General features: G+C 32.9%; 4 protein-coding genes across 6 annotated transcripts; 3 read left to right on the top strand and 1 right to left on the bottom strand.

The window, feature by feature from the left end:
- Positions 1-3,101: 3,101 nt before the first annotated feature.
- LOC9302596 lies at positions 3,102-6,436 on the top strand. Of its 2 annotated transcripts, none has more exons than XM_021016214.1 (6): positions 3,102-3,755; positions 5,210-5,290; positions 5,481-5,608; positions 5,702-5,819; positions 5,893-6,045; positions 6,175-6,436. In XM_021016214.1, the coding sequence occupies exons 3-6, from the start codon at positions 5,601-5,603 to the stop codon at positions 6,313-6,315; spliced, it is 420 nt and encodes a 139-aa protein (XP_020871873.1). In that variant the 5' UTR covers positions 3,102-3,755; positions 5,210-5,290; positions 5,481-5,600; the 3' UTR covers positions 6,316-6,436. The 2 variants fall into 2 exon arrangements, with proteins under 2 accessions (XP_020871873.1, XP_020871874.1); XM_021016215.1 differs by having other exon boundaries at positions 5,060-5,290.
- A 4,534-nt stretch (positions 6,437-10,970) lies between these two features.
- On the top strand, positions 10,971-12,989 carry LOC9300903 (dof zinc finger protein DOF5.6). Its single transcript, XM_002866477.2, has 2 exons — positions 10,971-11,276; positions 11,665-12,989. The coding sequence occupies exons 1-2, from the start codon at positions 11,229-11,231 to the stop codon at positions 12,742-12,744; spliced, it is 1,128 nt and encodes a 375-aa protein (XP_002866523.1). The 5' UTR covers positions 10,971-11,228; the 3' UTR covers positions 12,745-12,989.
- Positions 12,990-13,598: 609 nt separating this feature from the next.
- On the bottom strand, positions 13,599-15,055 carry LOC9302595 (GDSL esterase/lipase At5g62930). Of its 2 annotated transcripts, none has more exons than XM_021014773.1 (5): positions 14,789-15,055; positions 14,509-14,649; positions 14,364-14,440; positions 14,120-14,284; positions 13,599-14,018 (listed from the first exon to the last, which is right to left on the bottom strand). In XM_021014773.1, the coding sequence occupies exons 1-5, from the start codon at positions 15,041-15,043 to the stop codon at positions 13,850-13,852; spliced, it is 807 nt and encodes a 268-aa protein (XP_020870432.1). In that variant the 5' UTR covers positions 15,044-15,055; the 3' UTR covers positions 13,599-13,849. The 2 variants fall into 2 exon arrangements, with proteins under 2 accessions (XP_020870432.1, XP_020870439.1); XM_021014780.1 differs by having other exon boundaries at positions 14,536-14,649; positions 14,789-14,997.
- A 2,605-nt stretch (positions 15,056-17,660) lies between these two features.
- On the top strand, positions 17,661-19,497 carry LOC9300902 (two-component response regulator ARR6). Its single transcript, XM_021034637.1, has 5 exons — positions 17,661-17,907; positions 18,011-18,087; positions 18,175-18,252; positions 18,362-18,432; positions 18,990-19,497. The coding sequence occupies exons 1-5, from the start codon at positions 17,757-17,759 to the stop codon at positions 19,171-19,173; spliced, it is 561 nt and encodes a 186-aa protein (XP_020890296.1). The 5' UTR covers positions 17,661-17,756; the 3' UTR covers positions 19,174-19,497.
- The last annotated feature ends 143 nt before the right edge of the window (positions 19,498-19,640 follow it).

Raw genomic sequence — 19,640 nt, 5'->3', positions numbered from 1 at the left:
TATAAGGGTAGAGAATCTATAAAGATGTGAATAAACAAAATATAAGGCATCTCTGTGTTGAGTCTCAATCTTTTTGCAAATACCCAAAAAGGAGTATACAAAAGCTAATCGCTCTCAAACAGACATTGGGACGTATGCATTGTTTATGTGTCCTTTTTTCTTTCACTATATGTTACGTATATCATATGTGTATACCATGTTGGGAGGAGCACATTAATCATAAATGGTTTGTGTTTAGTTGAGTTATATATGGTTCCACTTCCACCATTCAAAAAGGGAATAAATCTGTTGAATAGTTTAATCCAAGTGAAAAAAAGAAAATAATTATGTGCAAAGCAAATATTTGGGAGCTTTCTAGAGAAATTATGAACCGTTGGATTTTGAAAGATTTTTGATGTGTCAATGACAAATGAGAAATTAATGAAGGTACACCTTTTGTTGTGGCCTATTAATATAAGTAAATTAAAAAAAATGTAATGATAGGTTGCTTTTGGTCAAAGGCAGAGACTGCGTGAAAGAGTGGGACCCATTGAAAACCGAAACCAAAGACTTTAAAGAGGTTTCAGAGATTACATGCAAAGACCACAGTGTAGGGTCCTTTCTCGTTCTTCTGAGTTTCGATATTAAATGCTTTCAAGAACTTTGTACATTTTAGCCTCTATATGTTTTAGAACGAATGTTTTTGAGTTTGAAACTTGGACGGTAAGTTGGTGAAAATGGGTCACGTCGATGAGGAACAGTTGAAGTAAATGAAGCTAGAGTAATTAGCGTGTGAAGACTATAGTTGTATAGCGAATATAAACAGAAGAATTATAATGTTGACAAAAAAAAATGTTTAGCAATAAGCTTTTGGAGAATAAAACGGATTGTTCTATTTTATGTTTGGGATAAGTTTGTTTTCTTGGGAAATAAGTCGGTAGCCATTTCTGGTGGGGTTTTACTTGTTTAGATTTTCTTGTTGATGATAATGCATGGCTTGTTGCATACGATAAAATATTCATAAGGAAAAAAAAGTAGGATTTATATATTAACAAAAATTCTTAATGGGCCATAATAAGGCAGAATGCTTATTGGTAAATCCAAAAACAAGAACAAAAACAAGAAAGAAAAAAATCTTTAAATTATATATAAACCAAAATATACGATTACTAGTGGACCAACCTTGGGAAATGCTTATTGGTAATTCCAAAAGATTTTGATGCCTAATGTTGCAAGACTGTTGTCTCGTCATACAACAGCCAATGCTATTTACGCATATACTTTTAAAAAGAAATTGATAATTTAAATGTGACATATAATGACTATTACATTCACCAAATATGTGTATCATACATCATCGAGTCAATTAATAAAATCTCTTGCATCTATTTTAAGAATCTAACAAATAGCGGCTTTCATGGCTTTGTTAAAGAAAACTTTTTCCCAATTAAATCAAATTGATTGTAGCATTAGCGAAAGACAAGGAAAAAATAAGATTTGGGAGTTGTGGGGGAACAAATTCTGTCGGTAGTCTTTTTTTTCTTCATTTTTTGGATTTTTCTTACATTTGTCATAAAGGAGAAATGCTGTCATATTCCTAATTTTAATTTCAACTTGGAAATGTCTGATTAACTATGGTTTACTTGTTACTAAATTTTTCTTTTGAACACCAAAATGAGTTTCCAAAAATTAGAAATGTTTAGCTATATGTAGTTATATTTCTTAGGAAAAAAATGTAGTTATATATATTGGCTAAGAATAAAAACAGGTGAGGCTACAGGTCGGTCACGTAGGTTAAGAAGAGGATTCATGTGTGACATAGAGACAGCTGTCGCAAACGAAGCCAAAAGAGCGTGCAAGAGACGACAGCGACGCGTCTTGGCCGCTAAGTAAACGCGTTTGCAACAAAACTGCTGTTCTCTTCACGTTACTACTATTTCTTCTACTACATTCCATTTTCAATTCCACTACACAGTCACATAGTTCTAAGAATTTTTCATCTTTTGTCTCTATTATCTAATGAACAAACTCACAAGTTTTCTTTCACTTTAAACTTTTTAACCCTTAAAAACATGCACCACAGAATTAAAAAAAAAAACAAAAAAAAATATATTTTTTAAACATTTCACATAAACAGTAATAATTTGTCTTTATCAATCTCACTCAATAAATTAGCGTAGTTACAGCGATATATAAGAGAAAAAGAGATATGACGGTATTTTGGTAATTGTTATTGTTACTTTTTTTGTATATTATTTTGTAAAAATTGGATCGCACTAACTAGTTCTAAGATGCATTTGAGTAAATAACGCTCAAAGTAACAAACACATTTGTTTCTCAATGGAACCATAATTAAGAAAAATGTACTAACTCAAGAATTTCAAATGAAAACAAAATAAGGGAAAGAGATTGGTACCTGTCATGGGTTTACAAAATTTCTTGCAAGACAGCAAAATAGGGGAAGAAACACACACACAAAAGAAAGAAAAAATGTTGAAACAAAACAAAAAGATGATCTTTATATAACAAACCAAATTTTTTTGTAGAAATGTGTACGAAAATATAAGTAAATGTAAATTGAGATTTAAGAAAGGGTGGAAAGCATGAGGAGCTTTAAAGGAAATGAGAGGAGCCTTGCCAAATTGGGGTTTTTTAAAAAAGGCAGTTAGTTAGCTTAGCTTACATGTTTCAAGTACATTTTTTCTCCAAAGCAAGAATCATGTGTCCTAATTCCTTTAATTTGCTTAAAACTGAATTATTCTTTCTTCTTAAGAAATAAGAGTTAGGTTTCTATTGGTATATAAGTCGTTCATCGAGACGCCGCATACAATATATAAAAATTGATTTTCAAAAAGGTAATAAGACTCTTCTTAAAAATACAAAATTTTGAAATATATATATTTTAAACATAAATTTATGCTCAAAATCATTTATTTCATCTTAGTTATTTATGAAGTTACTTCTTAAAAAGATTTCAAACTTTTTGTTTATGTTACATTTGAAGTTTTTTTTTTTTTAATCATAGTTTCGAAAATTATGTTAATTTTTGCAAAGTGTAAATGCAAACGCCACCACAAAAATGATCTAAGCGTTTGGAAGTTATAATATCTATTGGGACATTTATTTAGGTTTTGAAGCCCACGAAGCTAAAGAAGACCGTAGAAGCAATAACACATAATGTTTTTTATGGCATAAACAGGCCCAGCTTAAGTTTTTTTATGGCCTAGGCTGCAGGGATGTTAAAACGGGCCTGAAGCCCGCGGGCCTAAACGGGTATTGCATAATATTGTTTATTTAATTTATTTTTACGCGGACTTCAAAAGTACAGGCCCGTTTATAGTTTAGAGTTGCACTAGGTCGTCTCTCTCCAAGATCTCAACGAGAGTGTGTTTTTGATAATCTGAAATTGAAACAGCTCCCATAGCTTCTTCTCAATTTTCTTCAATTGTTGTTACCCTTCTGCCAAATTCACGACTTTCTTCTGGGTTCTTCAGAAAACTTGAGATTATATCTCTTGTTTTGTGATAAAAAAAGAAGCTTTAAAGCTGTGAGGTTCGTGAGGGAAGTGAGTGAGGTTAGTGGTGAGATTGAACCGGTGAGATTGATGTCTACAATTGACATGGGTTTGTTGTTGTGTTCCTTGAGTTGAGTTTTCTGGTGGAATCTGCGGTGAGTTTGAATTTTAAGAGGGTTTCTAATCAGAGCTTGAAGAAGAAGAATTGTAGCTTAGTTACGTTTGGGCATTGCAACTTTCTCTTCTCACTCCTTATATTCAGGTACTTACTACTTCTCTCTTATCACTTGTGCGTTCGGATTCGATTTGGGTTTTTTTGTTTAGTGTTTGTTTTGTCACTGGTTTAAGAGTTGTTGTAATCTGTGATCATAGAGAAGCATTTGGAGAACACACTTTGCATCTTTCTCTTTTTGGACAAAATTAGATTGATTGTTGTGGATCCGTTTCTTCTTGTGAACTTTGTTATTTTAGCAGAATTTTGGGTTTTTTGGGTTTGTGAGCAAAATTGGCTTACTTTAGAGATTAGTATAGATATGAAGGAAGAAGATATCTGTGTAAAATATAGTCCATTGTTAGTATAGAAATGAGATTAGTATCATGAACGTTTGTATAGATATGAGATGGATTAGTACTTCAACGTTAGTATAGATATTCTTTAATCATGTGATATGTTTGGTTTCTCTCTGCAAATATTCAAGCAGATATATGTGTCTTCTTTTGTAAGTTTTTTTTTTCGTGGTAACAATTCTTTTGCAAGTTCCTGTGTCTTCTTTCATTATACTTTGTAGGATTATTTGGCTTGTTTTTTTTCTTTCTCTTATGTGTACAGTTTCTCTTCAGTGACTTGTTTTTCTTCATTTAATTGGGTTAGGAGTAGAGGAATGTTATGTTAGTTATCTTCTTTATGGTGCTGGTGAACATTGGACTTTGAAACTGCTGAATACGATGATTTCTGTTTCTTAATCCATTACAAGTGATTAAAAAACTATGATTTGTTTGCTTACGTTAGGGACTTTGGCCAATATTCTGATTCTTTGTGTTACTATACTCTGCATTGGTTTGCATTTGTGTCCGTTCAGATTGTTCTTTGGAATAAACCTTTTTTATCATGTTCTCTTGGTGCTGAATAGTTTATTTATATCCTCTTTGCTCTTTGTCGTTTCTTCTTCATATTGTCTATCTTGTTTATCGATAGATAAGGTCCAGGTTTTACAAAATCTGATATGTATTATGTTCTATTCATGCCATTGATAATATGCCCACTTTCTTTCACTTTCAGCCAGAACCTTCCCCTACATAGAAAGTCCAGTGAATTTGAGTTCAGACCTCCCTTTATGTGAATATTATCTGTTGGTTTATTCATGTGATTGATTTGGTTTGTGTGCATTGATTTGTAGGATGGTTTGTGTGCATTGATTCATGGTGTTTTATGAACACTTGTTTAATTTTTTTTTTTAATATTGTTTAATGTTTTAGAGATATATTCATGTAAGTTTTTAGCCTTAACATTTTAGTTTATCAATTTTAAAACCAGATTACATCTAAAAAAAAAAAAAAAAAAAACAGGTAAAAGTGAGACGGGCCTAAATGGGCTCGGGTCTAAACGGGTTAGGCCCTCAACGGGCCGGGTAGCCCGTTTTAACACTACTAGCCTAGGGTTTTAGTTTTGCAAATAACGACGCCGTTTCACTTTATTCCTTCGCCGCCACCGTGTAGAGCAAATCGTGGTCTCCATCTCCGCCTGAATCATACATACCTCGAAGGAGCTCTTCTAATCCTTTCCGTCAAAGAAGAGAGGTATGTTAGTTTCTTCCCTTGAATTAGTCTGAAATAGTCATTGGAGATGGTCTAAGTACTGAAAGTGACGATTTTTCATTATAATCTTGATTTGTACTCGTTATTGATGTTGATGTTCCCATTGAATTCTTGATTTGTGGGAACAAGAATCATCTGGTTCTTGATGTTGATGTTCCCATTGAATTTTCAGGAGCAAAAACTCCTCTGATATTGGAGCATCGTTTGTGTTCTCTTCCCATATTGTTAAACGATTTCGTTTGGTTGAAGAAAAAGCTTCTGGTGGTTAAAGTCTCTCTGCTCAACCTAAGAGATGAAAATGTATGCCTATCTCATAAATCCATCTTCCATTATGTTGTTGTTCGATTCCTTCTCTGTTTTTGTAGTCAAAAATTTGGTGTTGGGTATTTGCAGAGTGAAGGCAAACGCAGGAGCACTTACCAATTTCGAAGTGCTTGACTTCTTAAACTCAAGGGGTGCATCAAAAGATACTACAAGAGTTATTGCTCCAATTGCTAGATCAGAATACAAGGTTCTTTTGCCTGCAATATTTATCTTCTGATTTAGTCTTAGAGTGCTTTTGCTAATTGGAATGATCTTTATAGGTCTATGATTATTTGGTGGAGACTGCTGCTTCTACTCAAACACGAGAGAGCGTTACCAAATTCGCAGACAAGTGCAAAGATTTCAAAGTCGCCAAAGCTGAGATTCTCAATATCATCAATCTCCGGCCTTCTTCTATTGTCGAATTGTTACCGGTTTGTGTTTTTTTTTTTGTGTGTTGTTTCCATCTTATAACACTACCAAATGTCATCAACATTTCTATCACTGCATTTTATTTCTCATCTTCTTGTTTATAACATTTGTTGTTTGTGACTCTCTTGTAGATCATAGAGACACCGGATGATCGAAAAATCAACACAGATGGGATATTAGAGCTTGTGAAGGATTTGTTACCGCCTCTGCCAACAACTGAAACACATGAAGATAATGCCGAAGAAGAAACAGACAACGGTGAACAGTTGTGACTTGCAAATGAAGTTTTTGAGTTGTTATCTTTTAGCTAAGAATATATATTTTAATTTTTGTAAGTTGTAACATACACTTAACGCTTATTAACTAAATGGAGTTGCAGAGTTTTTTCGGCCAGTATGCTTTTCTATTTGGCGAATACTTTTGGAAAAATCATTGCCAGCTACACGAATTATACGCCAACACATCACCACACATGCAGACTAATTTAATGTCTTGCTAACTACACGAACTATTGGTATTACATACGGACATCCCCGAACTATCATCGGTTATGTGTGCAACACCATAACCATCATTTTCAGATAATATAAATGTCTTGTTAACTACACGAAATATTTCTTGTTTTTGTCAACTACACGAAATATTTTCTATCAATTTTTTTTTTTAAAAGTAATTAAAAAATAAAAAATAACTAAAAAGTAAATATTACACTATTATAAATTATATATATATTATAACTTTTAATGCATTATACTTTTAAGTTAAATTAATTTAACTAATTTAATATTTATTATATTAAATTGTTAAAAATTTAAAATAGTCACTTAGTTAAATTATACATCACTATAAGTTAAATAAAACTATATAATATATCAATGTAAATTATATATACCACAACCATCATTTCCTGATAATATAAATGTATTGTTAACTATACGAAATATTTCCATCATTTTTTTAAAACTAAATTACAAAATGAAAAAATAACTAAAAGTAAATAATACACTATTGTTAATTATATATATGCATTATAACTTTTAAAGTTTAAATTCTACATATGCAGTATCCCTTATAATTTTAAGTTAAATTAATTAACTAATTTTTAATGCACACATAAGTTTTATATGAAATTAATTTAACTAAAATTTTAAAAGTGTCACTTAATTAAATTATACATGTTCATTATAGGTTTAAGTTAATTAACAAATTTTTAATGAACACATATATTTTTTATGGAACTAGTTTAGTCTTTATTACATTAAAATTTTAAAGTTAGAATAGTTATAATGTACATATATAATTTACATTGATATATTATATAGTTTTATTTAACTTATTAGTTTTAAAAATTTTTTGATGAAAATACTTCGTGTAGTTGACAAAAAAAGAAATACTTCGTGTAGTTAACAAGACATTTATATTATTTGGAAATGATGGTTATGGTGTTGCACACATAACCGATGATAGTTCGGGGATGTCCGTATGTAATACCAATAGTTCGTGTAGTTAGCAAAACATTAAAATAGTCTGCATGTGTGGTGATGTGTTGATATATAGTTCGTGTAACTGGCAATGATTTTTCCAATACTTTTACTTGTAAACCGATTTATTTGTAAATTCAAATAAACTAATATCAAAATTGAATGAAAACAGGTTTTAGTATATATATATATATATATAGTTATATACTCAAACCGAAGTTAATAAATTATTATTCTAACTATATAAATTGTCCACCGTATAGATTTTTAATATCTTCAAACAATTAGGTCCATTCATTAACAAAAAAAAATTAGGTCCATACTTCATGATTTGAAAATATAGAGGTACGACCCACAAAAGAATAGAGGAATATGTTCTACAATTATACTAAAAAGGAATAATACAACTTATTAAAATACTTTTCTTGTCGAATATTATTTCAAATTTCGTTGGATAAGCATAAGGTTTGACATCTTGAAATTTAACCAAAATAGGTATCTCAACCTTTATAAAAGCATATGTAATCCATTCCATATTTTCACTGATAAATGTAGGGTAGAAATATTCAAAATCCGTATATATATATATGGTTGAGTTGAAGCATATTCTATACATATCAAAATTTTCGTATATTATACACGTATTAGAATCATGGTGTTGAAGTGAGAACATTCAAGAAGGAATACATAGACAACAAAAAAAATGTAAATATAATACTATTGTTGGTTTGTGATCTCAATTAGACCTGGTTTAAGTTCATTAATGTGCTGGTTAAGTGGTGATCCCAATAAAGGATGATCATTGCCTTTGGTTTATTTCGGTTTCGTTAAAACCAAGTTGCTAGGAAGTTGAAACCATTTTGTTTTCTGTTATGCTTCCTTTAGTACTCAATTCTCGAGTTTGTACAAATTTACATATATACTCCTTAAGAATTCCTATAAACTTACATAAACTCCATTGTACATATACTTCATTTTCCAAAAGTTCTATATCACAATATTGTAGTATTGGACTTATGTTATATACGAATGTTATGATGATGTAATGACAAATAAATGCAATGGAACAAAGATACGCGGGACATATTATACTCTAGTTTAACTTTAAAAGTGGGTCTCACTAAATAGAGATATAGGGTCTGATTGGTAATCAAAAACTGTACAAGTTTTTTAACTGTTAGCTGGAGCTGTTAGCTTTACCGGAATAGTGCAAAACTGTACGAAAGAACTGTACGAAAAAAGCTATACAAAAATGCTGAGAGTAAAACTTTTAGTAACGCTTTTGATAAAGTTTTTATGATTGGTAAAAATAAAAGCTGTATCGCTTGTAATACTTTATGTGTGTTCACCAATCAAAGCCATATATGTGCCAAAGAAATTGTCTCCGTCACGCTTAGGCGCTTAGCTTATCTTGGGTGATTTATTTTATTCTCTCTCACACCATTTTCGATGCCCTTTTATTCCTCTTTCCTTTCTTCTTTTTATAAGTTCTATTTTTGAAAAATTCATGTGAACCAACTATGAAGTATTCTCCCTAGATCCTTACAATCTTCAGTTTCCCACTTGTCTCATAGAGTTACGAAGCTTTCCCTATAAATTTCGGATCATTAATTCATATTGTATGGTAAAATTAGTTGATTATACAATTTGTATTAATATCATTTTAACCGTATTGTATAATCGGTATAATGAGGTTTGTATTCGTTTCAATCTGAGGTTTGATATTAAATATAACATTTCTAGTAATACTACCAAATTTGATTGTAATACATATAGATTAAATCAATGTAATTTGAAATTTTGACGAATCGTGATCTTTAATCATCAATAAAATTTGAAATTGAACGTCAGATTCAAAAGTAAGAAACTACAATATTGCATAGATCTTACTTGACCTCCACTTTTCAATATTTAATTATATATAGTCCATAGCATGTGTCGCATTACAATGGCAGCAGGTGCCTCCGGCGGAATTTCCATTTGAAATCCCACTATCAGCTCAATCAAAATATTTTAGTCCCGTAGTATTTTCTCTTTTTGATGACCAATCCTACAATCCAATCCAATCCAATCCAATCCAATCCGAAACTTTTACTATTAATTATCCTACCGTCCGATGAATATCTTTCAAATTTACAAGTGCAACATGATGATTTAACTAACACACACACACGAAAAAACAAGATCAACTTAACAAAATAGTACTAATATAAATTTCATGTACGCAAATAAAAATGATTTCACTAATGATAAGAACGTAGATACGTAGTACCATAACTGAATCAGTTGGAAAAAGACAATAAGCTTAACTAATCGTCGGTTTTGTTATGTTAAAATATTATTGCGTCTACCAAAACTACTATACATATTATACAATCATGAAATAACATTTTTAGAGTTGAAAATTAACTATACAATTGAACCTTTTTTTACTATACATTGAACTTAATAAAATTAATTAGTTTGTTTAAATAAAAAATTATACATTGAAAACCTTAATTTTTCAGTTGATAAAAACACTATCACAGCCCTCAAACTCTTGTTTCTTGTTCTTCTTTTTCATCGATCAAACTCTTTAACTTTTACTGTGGAAATTAATAATAAGAAAACATCAAAAGTAGTTGAACTCTTCAAATAATTAACTAATGATTCAAGAAGTCAAAAAAAAAAAAAAAACTTGAATCATATTACCACATGGTAGAAGTAGGAAAGTGACAGGTGGCAAGAGAATAGATACTTTGCTTGAGAGGAGCGAGCGAGTGGAGCCCATTAACAGGCCCACCTAAGTTATCAAAACTCGTCCTTCTTTTATCGTAAGTCTCAAAAACACAGAGAGACAAAACTTGGAAAAAAGATTATTCTCTCTCACTTTTGTCTCTGTTGTGTGACGATCAAGCCGCTATTTCTGAACTCATCTGACGGCTCACATTGTCCATTTAGGTCCCATGGCTTTGATCTTAACCGTTAGATTGATAAAGACGATTGGTCAAGTTGACGTAGACCCACCAAAGAATGTGGATTTTGGAACCACCGACGCTTTCTTTTTCCTCCGCCAACATCCGACCGTATATACGGTCCATCTTTATACACTTATAGACATTTAAAATACCAAAAATAACTCGAAATTAAAGTTTTAACTTTGATCATGATCACACCAAAGCGAGGCGTATTAACTTTTCAAAAATCAAAATTTTGAAAGATCTTTTTCTTTGTAACTGGAAACAGAACATATTGATTAATTACTTTAACCAAAATAAATAAAAAAAATTGATGAATTAATTATGTCTTCATAATTTCATATCAAGGAATTTTATTTCTATAAAGTACGTGGTTTCAAAATAAGGATCACCAGAGTTATCCACGATCATAATCAATAATTGAATTTCATATAGATACAATAACCATTTTTGACGAAATTATTTCTAATATTATAAACTTGGAACAAAAAAAGTAAAAACAAAATAATTAAGTGTGAACTAATAATAAGTTAAGTTAAGTAGTAGAAGTAAGTAGCTTTGAGTGGAGACAGCAATCCCGAGGAGAAGAAGGGTCCTCTTCTTGCTTCCTTCTTATTCACATCCCAACCCCAAACTCTTCCTTGCCTCATCATCTCATATTTCTCTCTTCTCCAATTCTCTCTCTAGATTTTATTCAGAAACTTGTCTTAAAAATCTCACTCTCCCCCAAAGTAAACAAACCACCAAATGGGTCTCACTTCTCTTCAAGTTTGCATGGATTCTGATTGGCTCCAGGTATTTTTCACTTAGACCTCCATTGTTTGTATTTGTGTTTCTTCTTTTCTAAAAATGAACATAAGACTTCAAACATTTCAATCAAAATTCCTTTTTTAATTAATGTAAAAAGTAAAATGTCAAGTACGAATGGAAGATCTGTTTGTGTTTAACACGTACTTAAAATTTGAAAACATTTTCCATTTTAGATATGTGACTTACCTTTTGTTTTGTCCCATGTAAGTGCAAAATCAAAAACAAAAAATCAGGATTGTAACAATTTAGATCTTAATACTCATCTTGAACCATCGTTTTTGGCGTGCATGGTGATGCATATTATCATACAATAACTTTGATTGTGTAGAAATTCCACAGTTTTATATGGTGGTTTTGTAAATTGTAATGTTAGGAAGCTGAGTCATCAGGAGGAAGCATGTTAGACTCTTCAACGACTTCTCCATCAGCAGCCGACATACTAGCTGCTTGTGGCACTAGACCACAAGCCTCGGCCGTGGCTGTAGCCGCTGCGGCGCTGATGGACGGTGGAAGGAGGCTGCGTCCACCTCACGACCATCCTCAAAAGTGTCCTCGTTGCGAGTCAACACACACTAAGTTCTGTTACTACAATAACTATAGCCTCTCTCAGCCTCGTTACTTCTGCAAGACTTGTCGCCGTTACTGGACCAAAGGCGGCACTCTAAGGAATATTCCGGTCGGTGGTGGATGCCGTAAAAACAAGAAACCATCTTCCTCTAATTCCTCCCCATCCACTTCTTCCGGCAAAAAAACATCCAACATCGTTACCACTAATACCACTGATCTTATGGCTTTAGCACATTCTCATCAAAATTACCAAAACTACCAAAATTCCCCTCTAGGGTTTTCACATTTTGGTGGGATGATTGGGTCTTACTCAACTCCGGAGCATGGTAACGTTGGTTTCTTGGAGAGCAAGTATGGGGGTTTGCTTTCGCAGAGCCCTAGACCTATTGATTTCTTGGACAGTAAGTTTGATCTCATGGGAGTGAACAATGACAACCTGGTCATGGTTGATCATGGAAGTAACGGAGATCATCGTCATCATAGTAGTCATCACATGGGTCTGAATCACGGGTTAGGTCTTAATAACAACAACAACAATGGTGGATTTAATGGGATTTCCCCGGGAGGCAATGGAAATGGTGGTGGTCTCATGGATATATCGGCATGCCAAAGACTTATGCTATCTAATTATGATAATCATCATTATAATCATCAAGAAGATCATCAAAGGGTAGCAACAATAATGGATGTGAAGCCAAATGCGAAGTTGTTATCGCTTGATTGGCAGCAAGATCAAGGCTACTCAAATGGTGGTGGTAGTGGAAGCGTAGGAAAATCTGACGGTGGTGGATACGGCAGTGGTGGTTATATCAATGGTTTAGGTTCGTCGTGGAATGGTTTGATGAATGGCTATGGATCGTCCACTAAAACAAACTCCTTGGTTTGATAAGTTAATCGGAACTTTTTTCTCTTGTCGTCATCAACTAGTAGTAGTAGTAGAGAAGCAATTAAAATTATATATGGGTTTGTTTGCTTAGCCAGTTTTACTTTCGTAATTGATGGCTAATTACGAGAGTAATCTTAATTAGTAATCTTGACTAGGGTATTCAGAGAGATATTTCGTTTTGTGTGTGTTCGTGTGGTTGAGGTGTAATGTTTCTTGATATATAAGTAGTGCCCATTTACTTGTTCTTTTTTTTGTCAAACGTAGTGCCCCATTTACTTTTGGTAACTTATATAGTTCTATATGACGTGACGTCAAAGCTGATTACAAAAACTATGGAATAACTCAATTTTTCGACTCCAAAATTTTCAGATGAATGTAGATGCACGATATATTGCAAAATCTTCTTTCATTGCTGCTACTATGAGATCAAAGAATTCCAAATGTTATCCATGGATGTGATCAAGAAGAGAGAGCAAAAAACAGAGTCGTTGACTTGAGGAATATTTGACGTAAACTGTCCTTCGTGGTCTCTTTTTCTCTATCACAAAACAAAAGCTAGGTTTTCGGTCTGGTCTAATTTTTTAATTGATCTCTCAGGTCGTTGGTACGGTCATATTCATTGATCATAACCAACTGGTTTGATAGATCTTAATGAGATTGGGCAAGTTTGGTTAAGGCCCAATTGCTCTGGTTCAATTTATTTCCTTACATCCCAAATTAAACTCTACTGGGCTCTTAACTTTTCTGTATAAGGCCCTTTAATTTTTTCTTGCCGTCATCAACTACTAGCAGTAGTAGAGAAGCAATCAAATTATGCGAGTATTTTGACTGAAATGAATATTTGACATTGAAAAGAAGATTAAAAACTTTCAGATTGAAATATAAGCAAGGAAGATTGCAGGTATACATAACTCACAAGTCAGAACATATAGTAAGTACATCATAAAAGTTCATTCCTCTAGAAGAAGATCTCTAGTTAGTGATGATGCACTTTTTAGATATTTATTCACATGGAGAGTTTTCTAAATGACAACATTGAAACGTGTTCATGAATTTAAATCAAAACTCATGAATTTGGGATGATCGATCGATCAATCGATCGATCTTATAAGCAACGTTCTTCGAAAGCTTTCGATGGGTTTTCGCCGTCGATCTGTGAATGATGAGGGAAATCAAATGGCATTTCTTCAGGAGAGAGCCAAGCTTCTCTAAAAACTCTCGAGACTTGATCAAAAACTACTCCATTGCCTTCAGGCGTGAGATGTAACCCATCACTGCTTATAGCCAGCAAGAATCATTTATAAACAACAAACATACATGATTGAGGAGATTAATGTTTCTGAAAAACATTTTGGGATCAGATTTAGATACAGACCTTAGGTACTTTTTCTGCCAATCATTGGTTTCCTGCATCTTAGACCATAAGTTGACACATCGCAGACCAAGTTCCTCGGCCAATGCAACACAATGTTGTGCATATATTCCCGTTGTTTGGTTTGTTCTCTCAGGCTCTTTCATAGCTTTCTCACCATAGATTGATCTGATGTAACAACAAAATCATTGGCTCGTTTATGAGATGTATGGAGCTAAATGTTTTAAGTGCAAAGAATAAAGCCTACTCTGCATAACTTTGACGTCCAGCTTCATCAATTGGTGGTGGGGTTATAAGCACGATTAGCATGGTAGGTGAACATTTCTGCAAAACAGAGTCATTAGTTTTTAAAGGAAGACATTTCAATGCAAGTGAGAGGATCATATCAAAACCTTCAAATGCTGAACAATCTTTCTGACATTATCTCTGTACTCTTCCACCGGCACATGTTGTCTATCACTGGTTCTTCCTTTAAGAGCTGCATCGTTTGCACCGAAGAATATCGTCGTAGCAACAGGAGGAGACGAAGAGCCCTAAGCAAATAACTCAAGATCTATCAGATTCAAACTCAATCATAATCATAGCCACATCAGATCATGAACAAAATTGGACTCGTGTGTAGATCAAATTTCAAATCAACATTTGTAGATTCGAGAGGTAAAGAGTACTGACGAGAGGGAAAATGTGATGAAGTAAGAAGAGAGCCCATCGGGTGTTGTAGCCGCCATAGCCACGAACTACAACATCAGCCTTGCGAGAGTAAGCGTCGGCAAGAGCAGATCCCCAACCGCCGGATCTAAACGACTGAGCCGTTATGGAGTCGCCGAACAGAACTATCTCCGGCCTCATCTCTCTGTCTCCCTCCGGTTCACTGAGTAAACCGTTAACTATGGAGTATAAAAACTTGTCTCTTATGGGCCGAATCATATTAGCCGGGCCGGGCCTTAGTAATTAATTTGTTATTTTTTTGGTGAATGAAAAGGTGGTAATTAAAGAGGTTTTACTGTTTTACTAATTGAAGATTCAGATTTAGTAGTTTTGTTTTGTTAGCTATGGTCTCAATTTCAAAGTTTTAACTAAGTTTTACGTTTGGTTTTTAGTTTACAACATTTAGCCGTTAAAAAAAAAAAAAAACTAGAACATATTTTTTTTTTGGGCAAAAAAAAAATTGAGAACATAGTTAAAAAAAACATTAGAGCTCAAAAACTCAAATCATATCAGGTTTTGTTTTCCCAGGTTCATCATGGCTCATTCACCAATGTTTAATTTATCTACGTATATATATATATACACATATGTAATTAACCATTGGGTCAAGATTGGTTCAACAACTACAAAACAGAAAAAAAAAGAAAAAAAAAAGAGAAATTAATTTAGAAATCGTGGCACCGAAATAATCAATGTATTATTAATTTTATGTTTTGCTTATATTTTTCTTATTGTTTGCTTATTTTGATATAAAATGTTTTTAAACATCATTAGTTATCTTATTACCCAAAGACCACAACTCTAATATGTCTTACCACAATATGTTACAAATTAAATTTATATATATTTCTACTAGATGAATCCAACCTTTTTTGTGATATCAATCATAATTGGAAATAAACTACTTATGTGAATGACTGTAACACACTTATGTAAATCTACTAGAAGAAGCATCAAACAAACCAAAATCAATATCTCTAATGAAATCAAAGCATCAACATACCTTCAATGGATAAATTCGCAACAGAAGCAATCAGAAAACAGATGAATCCGAGCTCTTTGCGTGATATCATCATAATCGGATGCACCAAATTGGAAACAAACTCGTCTTCTACAAAAAACACCAACGCGACCAAATAGGAGAAAGATTCTGCTACAGAAACAAACAAGTGTCAAAATTGAGCAAGAAACAGAGAGGCGTTGAAGAATACCACTAGTGTTTCACATCACTGGAGATCGCGAACTGGACGAGAAACAGAGACGAAAAATGAAAAACTCAGCAAGAATCTTTTCCGATCGAGAGATCGCGAACTGGGTGAGAAACAGAGACGAAAAATCTAGGAAACAGTTATCGAAGAAATGAAAAAGAGCGAGACGATAAAGAAGAAGAAGTTTTAACGGTTTTTTTTTTTTTTTTGTAACAAACTGGATGGCTAATGATTTATTTTTTTGTTTCTATATAATTAATATTTCAATAAGACAACTACGACTAATTTGTATAATTAAAGAGTTGTTTTTAGAAATTAAAGTGGGATAATTAGTGGATATGTTCATGATTCTAGCTATTGATATTAAGATTGTTGGCAGTGTAATCTCTGTGCTATATATATTTTATGTAAGTTGATATACTCAACCCAAATCAGTATCATGAAGAGAAAACACAAAGAAAAAAGGTTTATTTGAATCTAAAAACTGTATTCATGATTACTAGCTATTGATATTAAGATTGTTGGCAGCATAATCTCTTGTGATATATGGACATAAAGTAGAAGCTAGCCGGCTAGTTGGTTACCAATTGTTATATTAGTCGCTCTCTTTACTGAATCTTTAACGATCCACTTTTCTTTTCGTTCCATTAATGTGTCCAATCATTATTCTCTGATAGATTATAGATGGTAAGATTGGAATATGTGGCTTTAGTTAGCTATCAAAATTTTCTAGACATATTGGCTCCTTGTATTTTTATGTATGCGTATAATTCGCTGATTGCACGTTCTCGCTATTTTTTACAAGAGGAGTTTGCTCCTGGTTGCTACACTCTTGCTATCAGAGCCATTCCCTGAGGAAAATAATCTTTATGCTTTGAAATTGGGCTATGCAACATATAACAACACCATACTTTATGTTTCAAAATTAAAATAAAAGCAAACATTCGATTTCAGGCATTCAGCTTGCGTTTTGACTTTCTCTAACTTTAGGCCAGAACGCATTGGAAGCAAATCCATCAAGACAACGACCAAGTATTTGTAGATTTAGAGAAATTTTTTGACAACTTTACTTTACTTGTTATTGTGAAAACCAAACTTAGGTTACAATGAGAGCATGCATACACTTGTATAGCTAGCTCGGATACTTTTATTAATAGCTGCTTCCATTGTTATGAGATTCAAAGAAGATTAATCCTCTTCAAGTTAGAAGAGAATTGTCATATATTTAAAAAAACAAGTTGGATGAAGAGAAGAAAGAAAAACCTAATGTGATATATAAACAACGTAGGAATAAAAATTTACTTGCTCATGAATGATTTCCACACTTTGGTAAACCAATTAATCTGGCTAAAAAACACATACCGAACCGGATAAAACGATATCGGTTGAATCACGCAGCCTGCCCATTCCAAATTTTCTGGTTTGTTCTCCATTTTAACTAAACTTGAACCGATTGGTTTGACTTTATGTCGGTTTTAAGTTTAAACTTATTTATAAATAAAAAGCCACCGAACTATTATTTATAAAGAAAAATAAAATAAAGATTATGAAAGCAATTGACAAAATCTTAAAGATATGCAAAATCTCTCGATTTCATTCATAATTTTTCCCTCTTTTATTTTTGTTTCTTTCTTTCTACTTATATATATGGCCCAACCACCACCATTGTTTCACATCATATCTTTCTCCAGTTTTTAATTCCAACATTTCTCATTCTTTGATCAATGGCTGAAGTTTTGCTACCGAGGAAGATGGAGATTCCCAACGATCCTTCAAAGTTTGGATCACCGGATCTTCTTCATGTTCTCGCCGTCGACGACAGTCACGTTGATCGGAAATTCATTGAGCGTTTGCTCAGAGTCTCTTCTTGTAAAGGTAATTACTATCATATCATATCTTCAAGAACTCATCTTTTGAATATTCAATCTCTCAATTCGGACAGGTTTATCTGACTAAAACCTCTGTTTTTGTTATCCAGTTACTGTTGTTGACAGTGCAACAAGAGCTCTCCAATATCTTGGTTTGGGTGTTGAGGAAAAATCCGTTGGTTTTGAGGTAAATAATTATCTCCAAGATAATATGAACTTTTGCCGTAGCTCTCAAGCAATTTGTTAATGGTGATTTTGCTTTGTTTATTTTCAGGATTTGAAGGTTAACTTAATTATGACGGATTACTCAATGCCCGGTATGACTGGATATGAACTATTGAAGAAGATCAAAGTAAGCAAAAAAGCATATAATTTCCATTGATTCAATTAGTCAATCGAATTTTTGAGTTAAAAGTTTGAATATTATGTTTATCTAATCCTTTTTTGGTTATTTTCCACAGGAATCCTCAGCTTTTAGACAAGTACCGGTGGTGATTATGTCCTCCGAGAACATTTTGCCTCGTATTGATAGGTATAATTCATCATACAATATCTTAATGGTTTTATTAGTCAAACTATAGTAAATTTGGTGAATTTCTTTGCTTGGAATTCTTGCTAGATCTAAAAAAGGATTAGATCACAAAGTTAAGATCCTCCTCATATGGTTGAAAGTTGATTTCTTTAAACCATTTTTGGTGGTTATTGCATAATTAATCAAAAGTTAAGATTTGGTGATCTTTGGTAGGTCCCAAGATGATTTTGTGTATAAAGATGTTTCTAACCAGCAATGAGATTTGATTCTATTTCTGGTGATGTGATATTACAATAAAATAATAATACATGATCTTGCTTGCCTAATCTTTGGTAGGGTATTGTGAAAGCCACCTCACATGCTTTTTTCACTTTGCATACAATTAGAGGAATATGTTTTGTGCCCACACAATGGCCAACTCACTTTATGACCTGGCCATTTTATGATTATTTGCTACATACACAACGAAAAACTTATTGATCCAAAGCTATCAGCAACTTTATTGAAATTGGAGTTTACTCAAATTCATTTTTCTTGTGATTTTTTTTGTCATTCAGATGTCTTGAAGAAGGAGCTGAAGATTTCTTACTGAAGCCAGTAAAACTCTCGGATGTAGAAAGATTAAGAGATTCTCTAATGAAAGTTGAAGATTTATCTTTCACAAAGAGTACTCAGAAGAGAGAGCTAGAAACAGAGAACGCCTACCCTGTTCACTCACAGCTCAAACGCGCGAAGATCTGAGCTCTCCGATGCAAATTCCATGACTGGATCTTAGAAAAAGCTTTTTATATACAGAGAAGCTTCAAGACTTCATGCACTTGAGCCTAACACTGATGATTCTCTCAAAGTTTAATGACCTATACAATTTTCCAGCCCCTACGGCTTTTTTTGCTGATTGAATTCAGCGGATTTATTCATATAGTAGTAATGTAAATGGCATAGAGATGAGCAAAGCTATATTATATAATATTCATCAGAGAGATCATAGTTTTTTTCCTTACAAGAGATTTGTAAGCTGGTTCAATGGAAGCTGCTAATAAGAAGCCTCACTTTATGTATGAATAAAATGATTTTGTTGGCCAAATATATATAGCTTATCAGAAGTTGAGTTACAGCGAAATTAACTCAGAAGATAGAGTCCAAAAAGTAATGAGAGCTGACCTCTGGTGAATGGTGATTCTAAAAAAACAAGTTTTAGTGATGATGAG

Source organism: Arabidopsis lyrata, assembly GCF_000004255.2.
Source record: "Arabidopsis lyrata subsp. lyrata unplaced genomic scaffold ARALYscaffold_8, whole genome shotgun sequence".
NCBI classification, from domain to species: domain Eukaryota; kingdom Viridiplantae; phylum Streptophyta; class Magnoliopsida; order Brassicales; family Brassicaceae; genus Arabidopsis; species Arabidopsis lyrata.
This window is presented reverse-complemented; position numbering and strand designations above follow the sequence as displayed.

What these genes read in the sequence shown, in the direction of transcription:
- LOC9302596 (XM_021016214.1), top strand. An exon ending in TTGCTAGATCAGAATACAAG is followed by an intron (nt 5,820 to 5,892) that starts GTTCTTTTGCCT and finishes TGATCTTTATAG; the next exon opens with GTCTATGATTATTTGGTGGA. An exon ending in CTATTGTCGAATTGTTACCG is followed by an intron (nt 6,046 to 6,174) that starts GTTTGTGTTTTT and finishes ACTCTCTTGTAG; the next exon opens with ATCATAGAGACACCGGATGA.
- LOC9300903 (XM_002866477.2), top strand. Translation starts at nt 11,229, where the DNA reads ATGGGTCTCACTTCTCTTCAAGTTTGCATGGATTCTGATTGGCTCCAG. An exon ending in TGGATTCTGATTGGCTCCAG is followed by an intron (nt 11,277 to 11,664) that starts GTATTTTTCACT and finishes TTGTAATGTTAG; the next exon opens with GAAGCTGAGTCATCAGGAGG.
- LOC9302595 (XM_021014773.1), bottom strand. Translation starts at nt 15,043, where the DNA reads ATGATTCGGCCCATAAGAGACAAGTTTTTATACTCCATAGTTAACGGT. An exon ending in TTCATCACATTTTCCCTCTC is followed by an intron (nt 14,650 to 14,788) that starts GTCAGTACTCTT and finishes TTATTTGCTTAG; the next exon opens with GGCTCTTCGTCTCCTCCTGT. An exon ending in AGATTGTTCAGCATTTGAAG is followed by an intron (nt 14,441 to 14,508) that starts GTTTTGATATGA and finishes TCTGTTTTGCAG; the next exon opens with AAATGTTCACCTACCATGCT.
- LOC9300902 (XM_021034637.1), top strand. Translation starts at nt 17,757, where the DNA reads ATGGCTGAAGTTTTGCTACCGAGGAAGATGGAGATTCCCAACGATCCT. An exon ending in CAGAGTCTCTTCTTGTAAAG is followed by an intron (nt 17,908 to 18,010) that starts GTAATTACTATC and finishes TTTGTTATCCAG; the next exon opens with TTACTGTTGTTGACAGTGCA. An exon ending in AACTATTGAAGAAGATCAAA is followed by an intron (nt 18,253 to 18,361) that starts GTAAGCAAAAAA and finishes TATTTTCCACAG; the next exon opens with GAATCCTCAGCTTTTAGACA.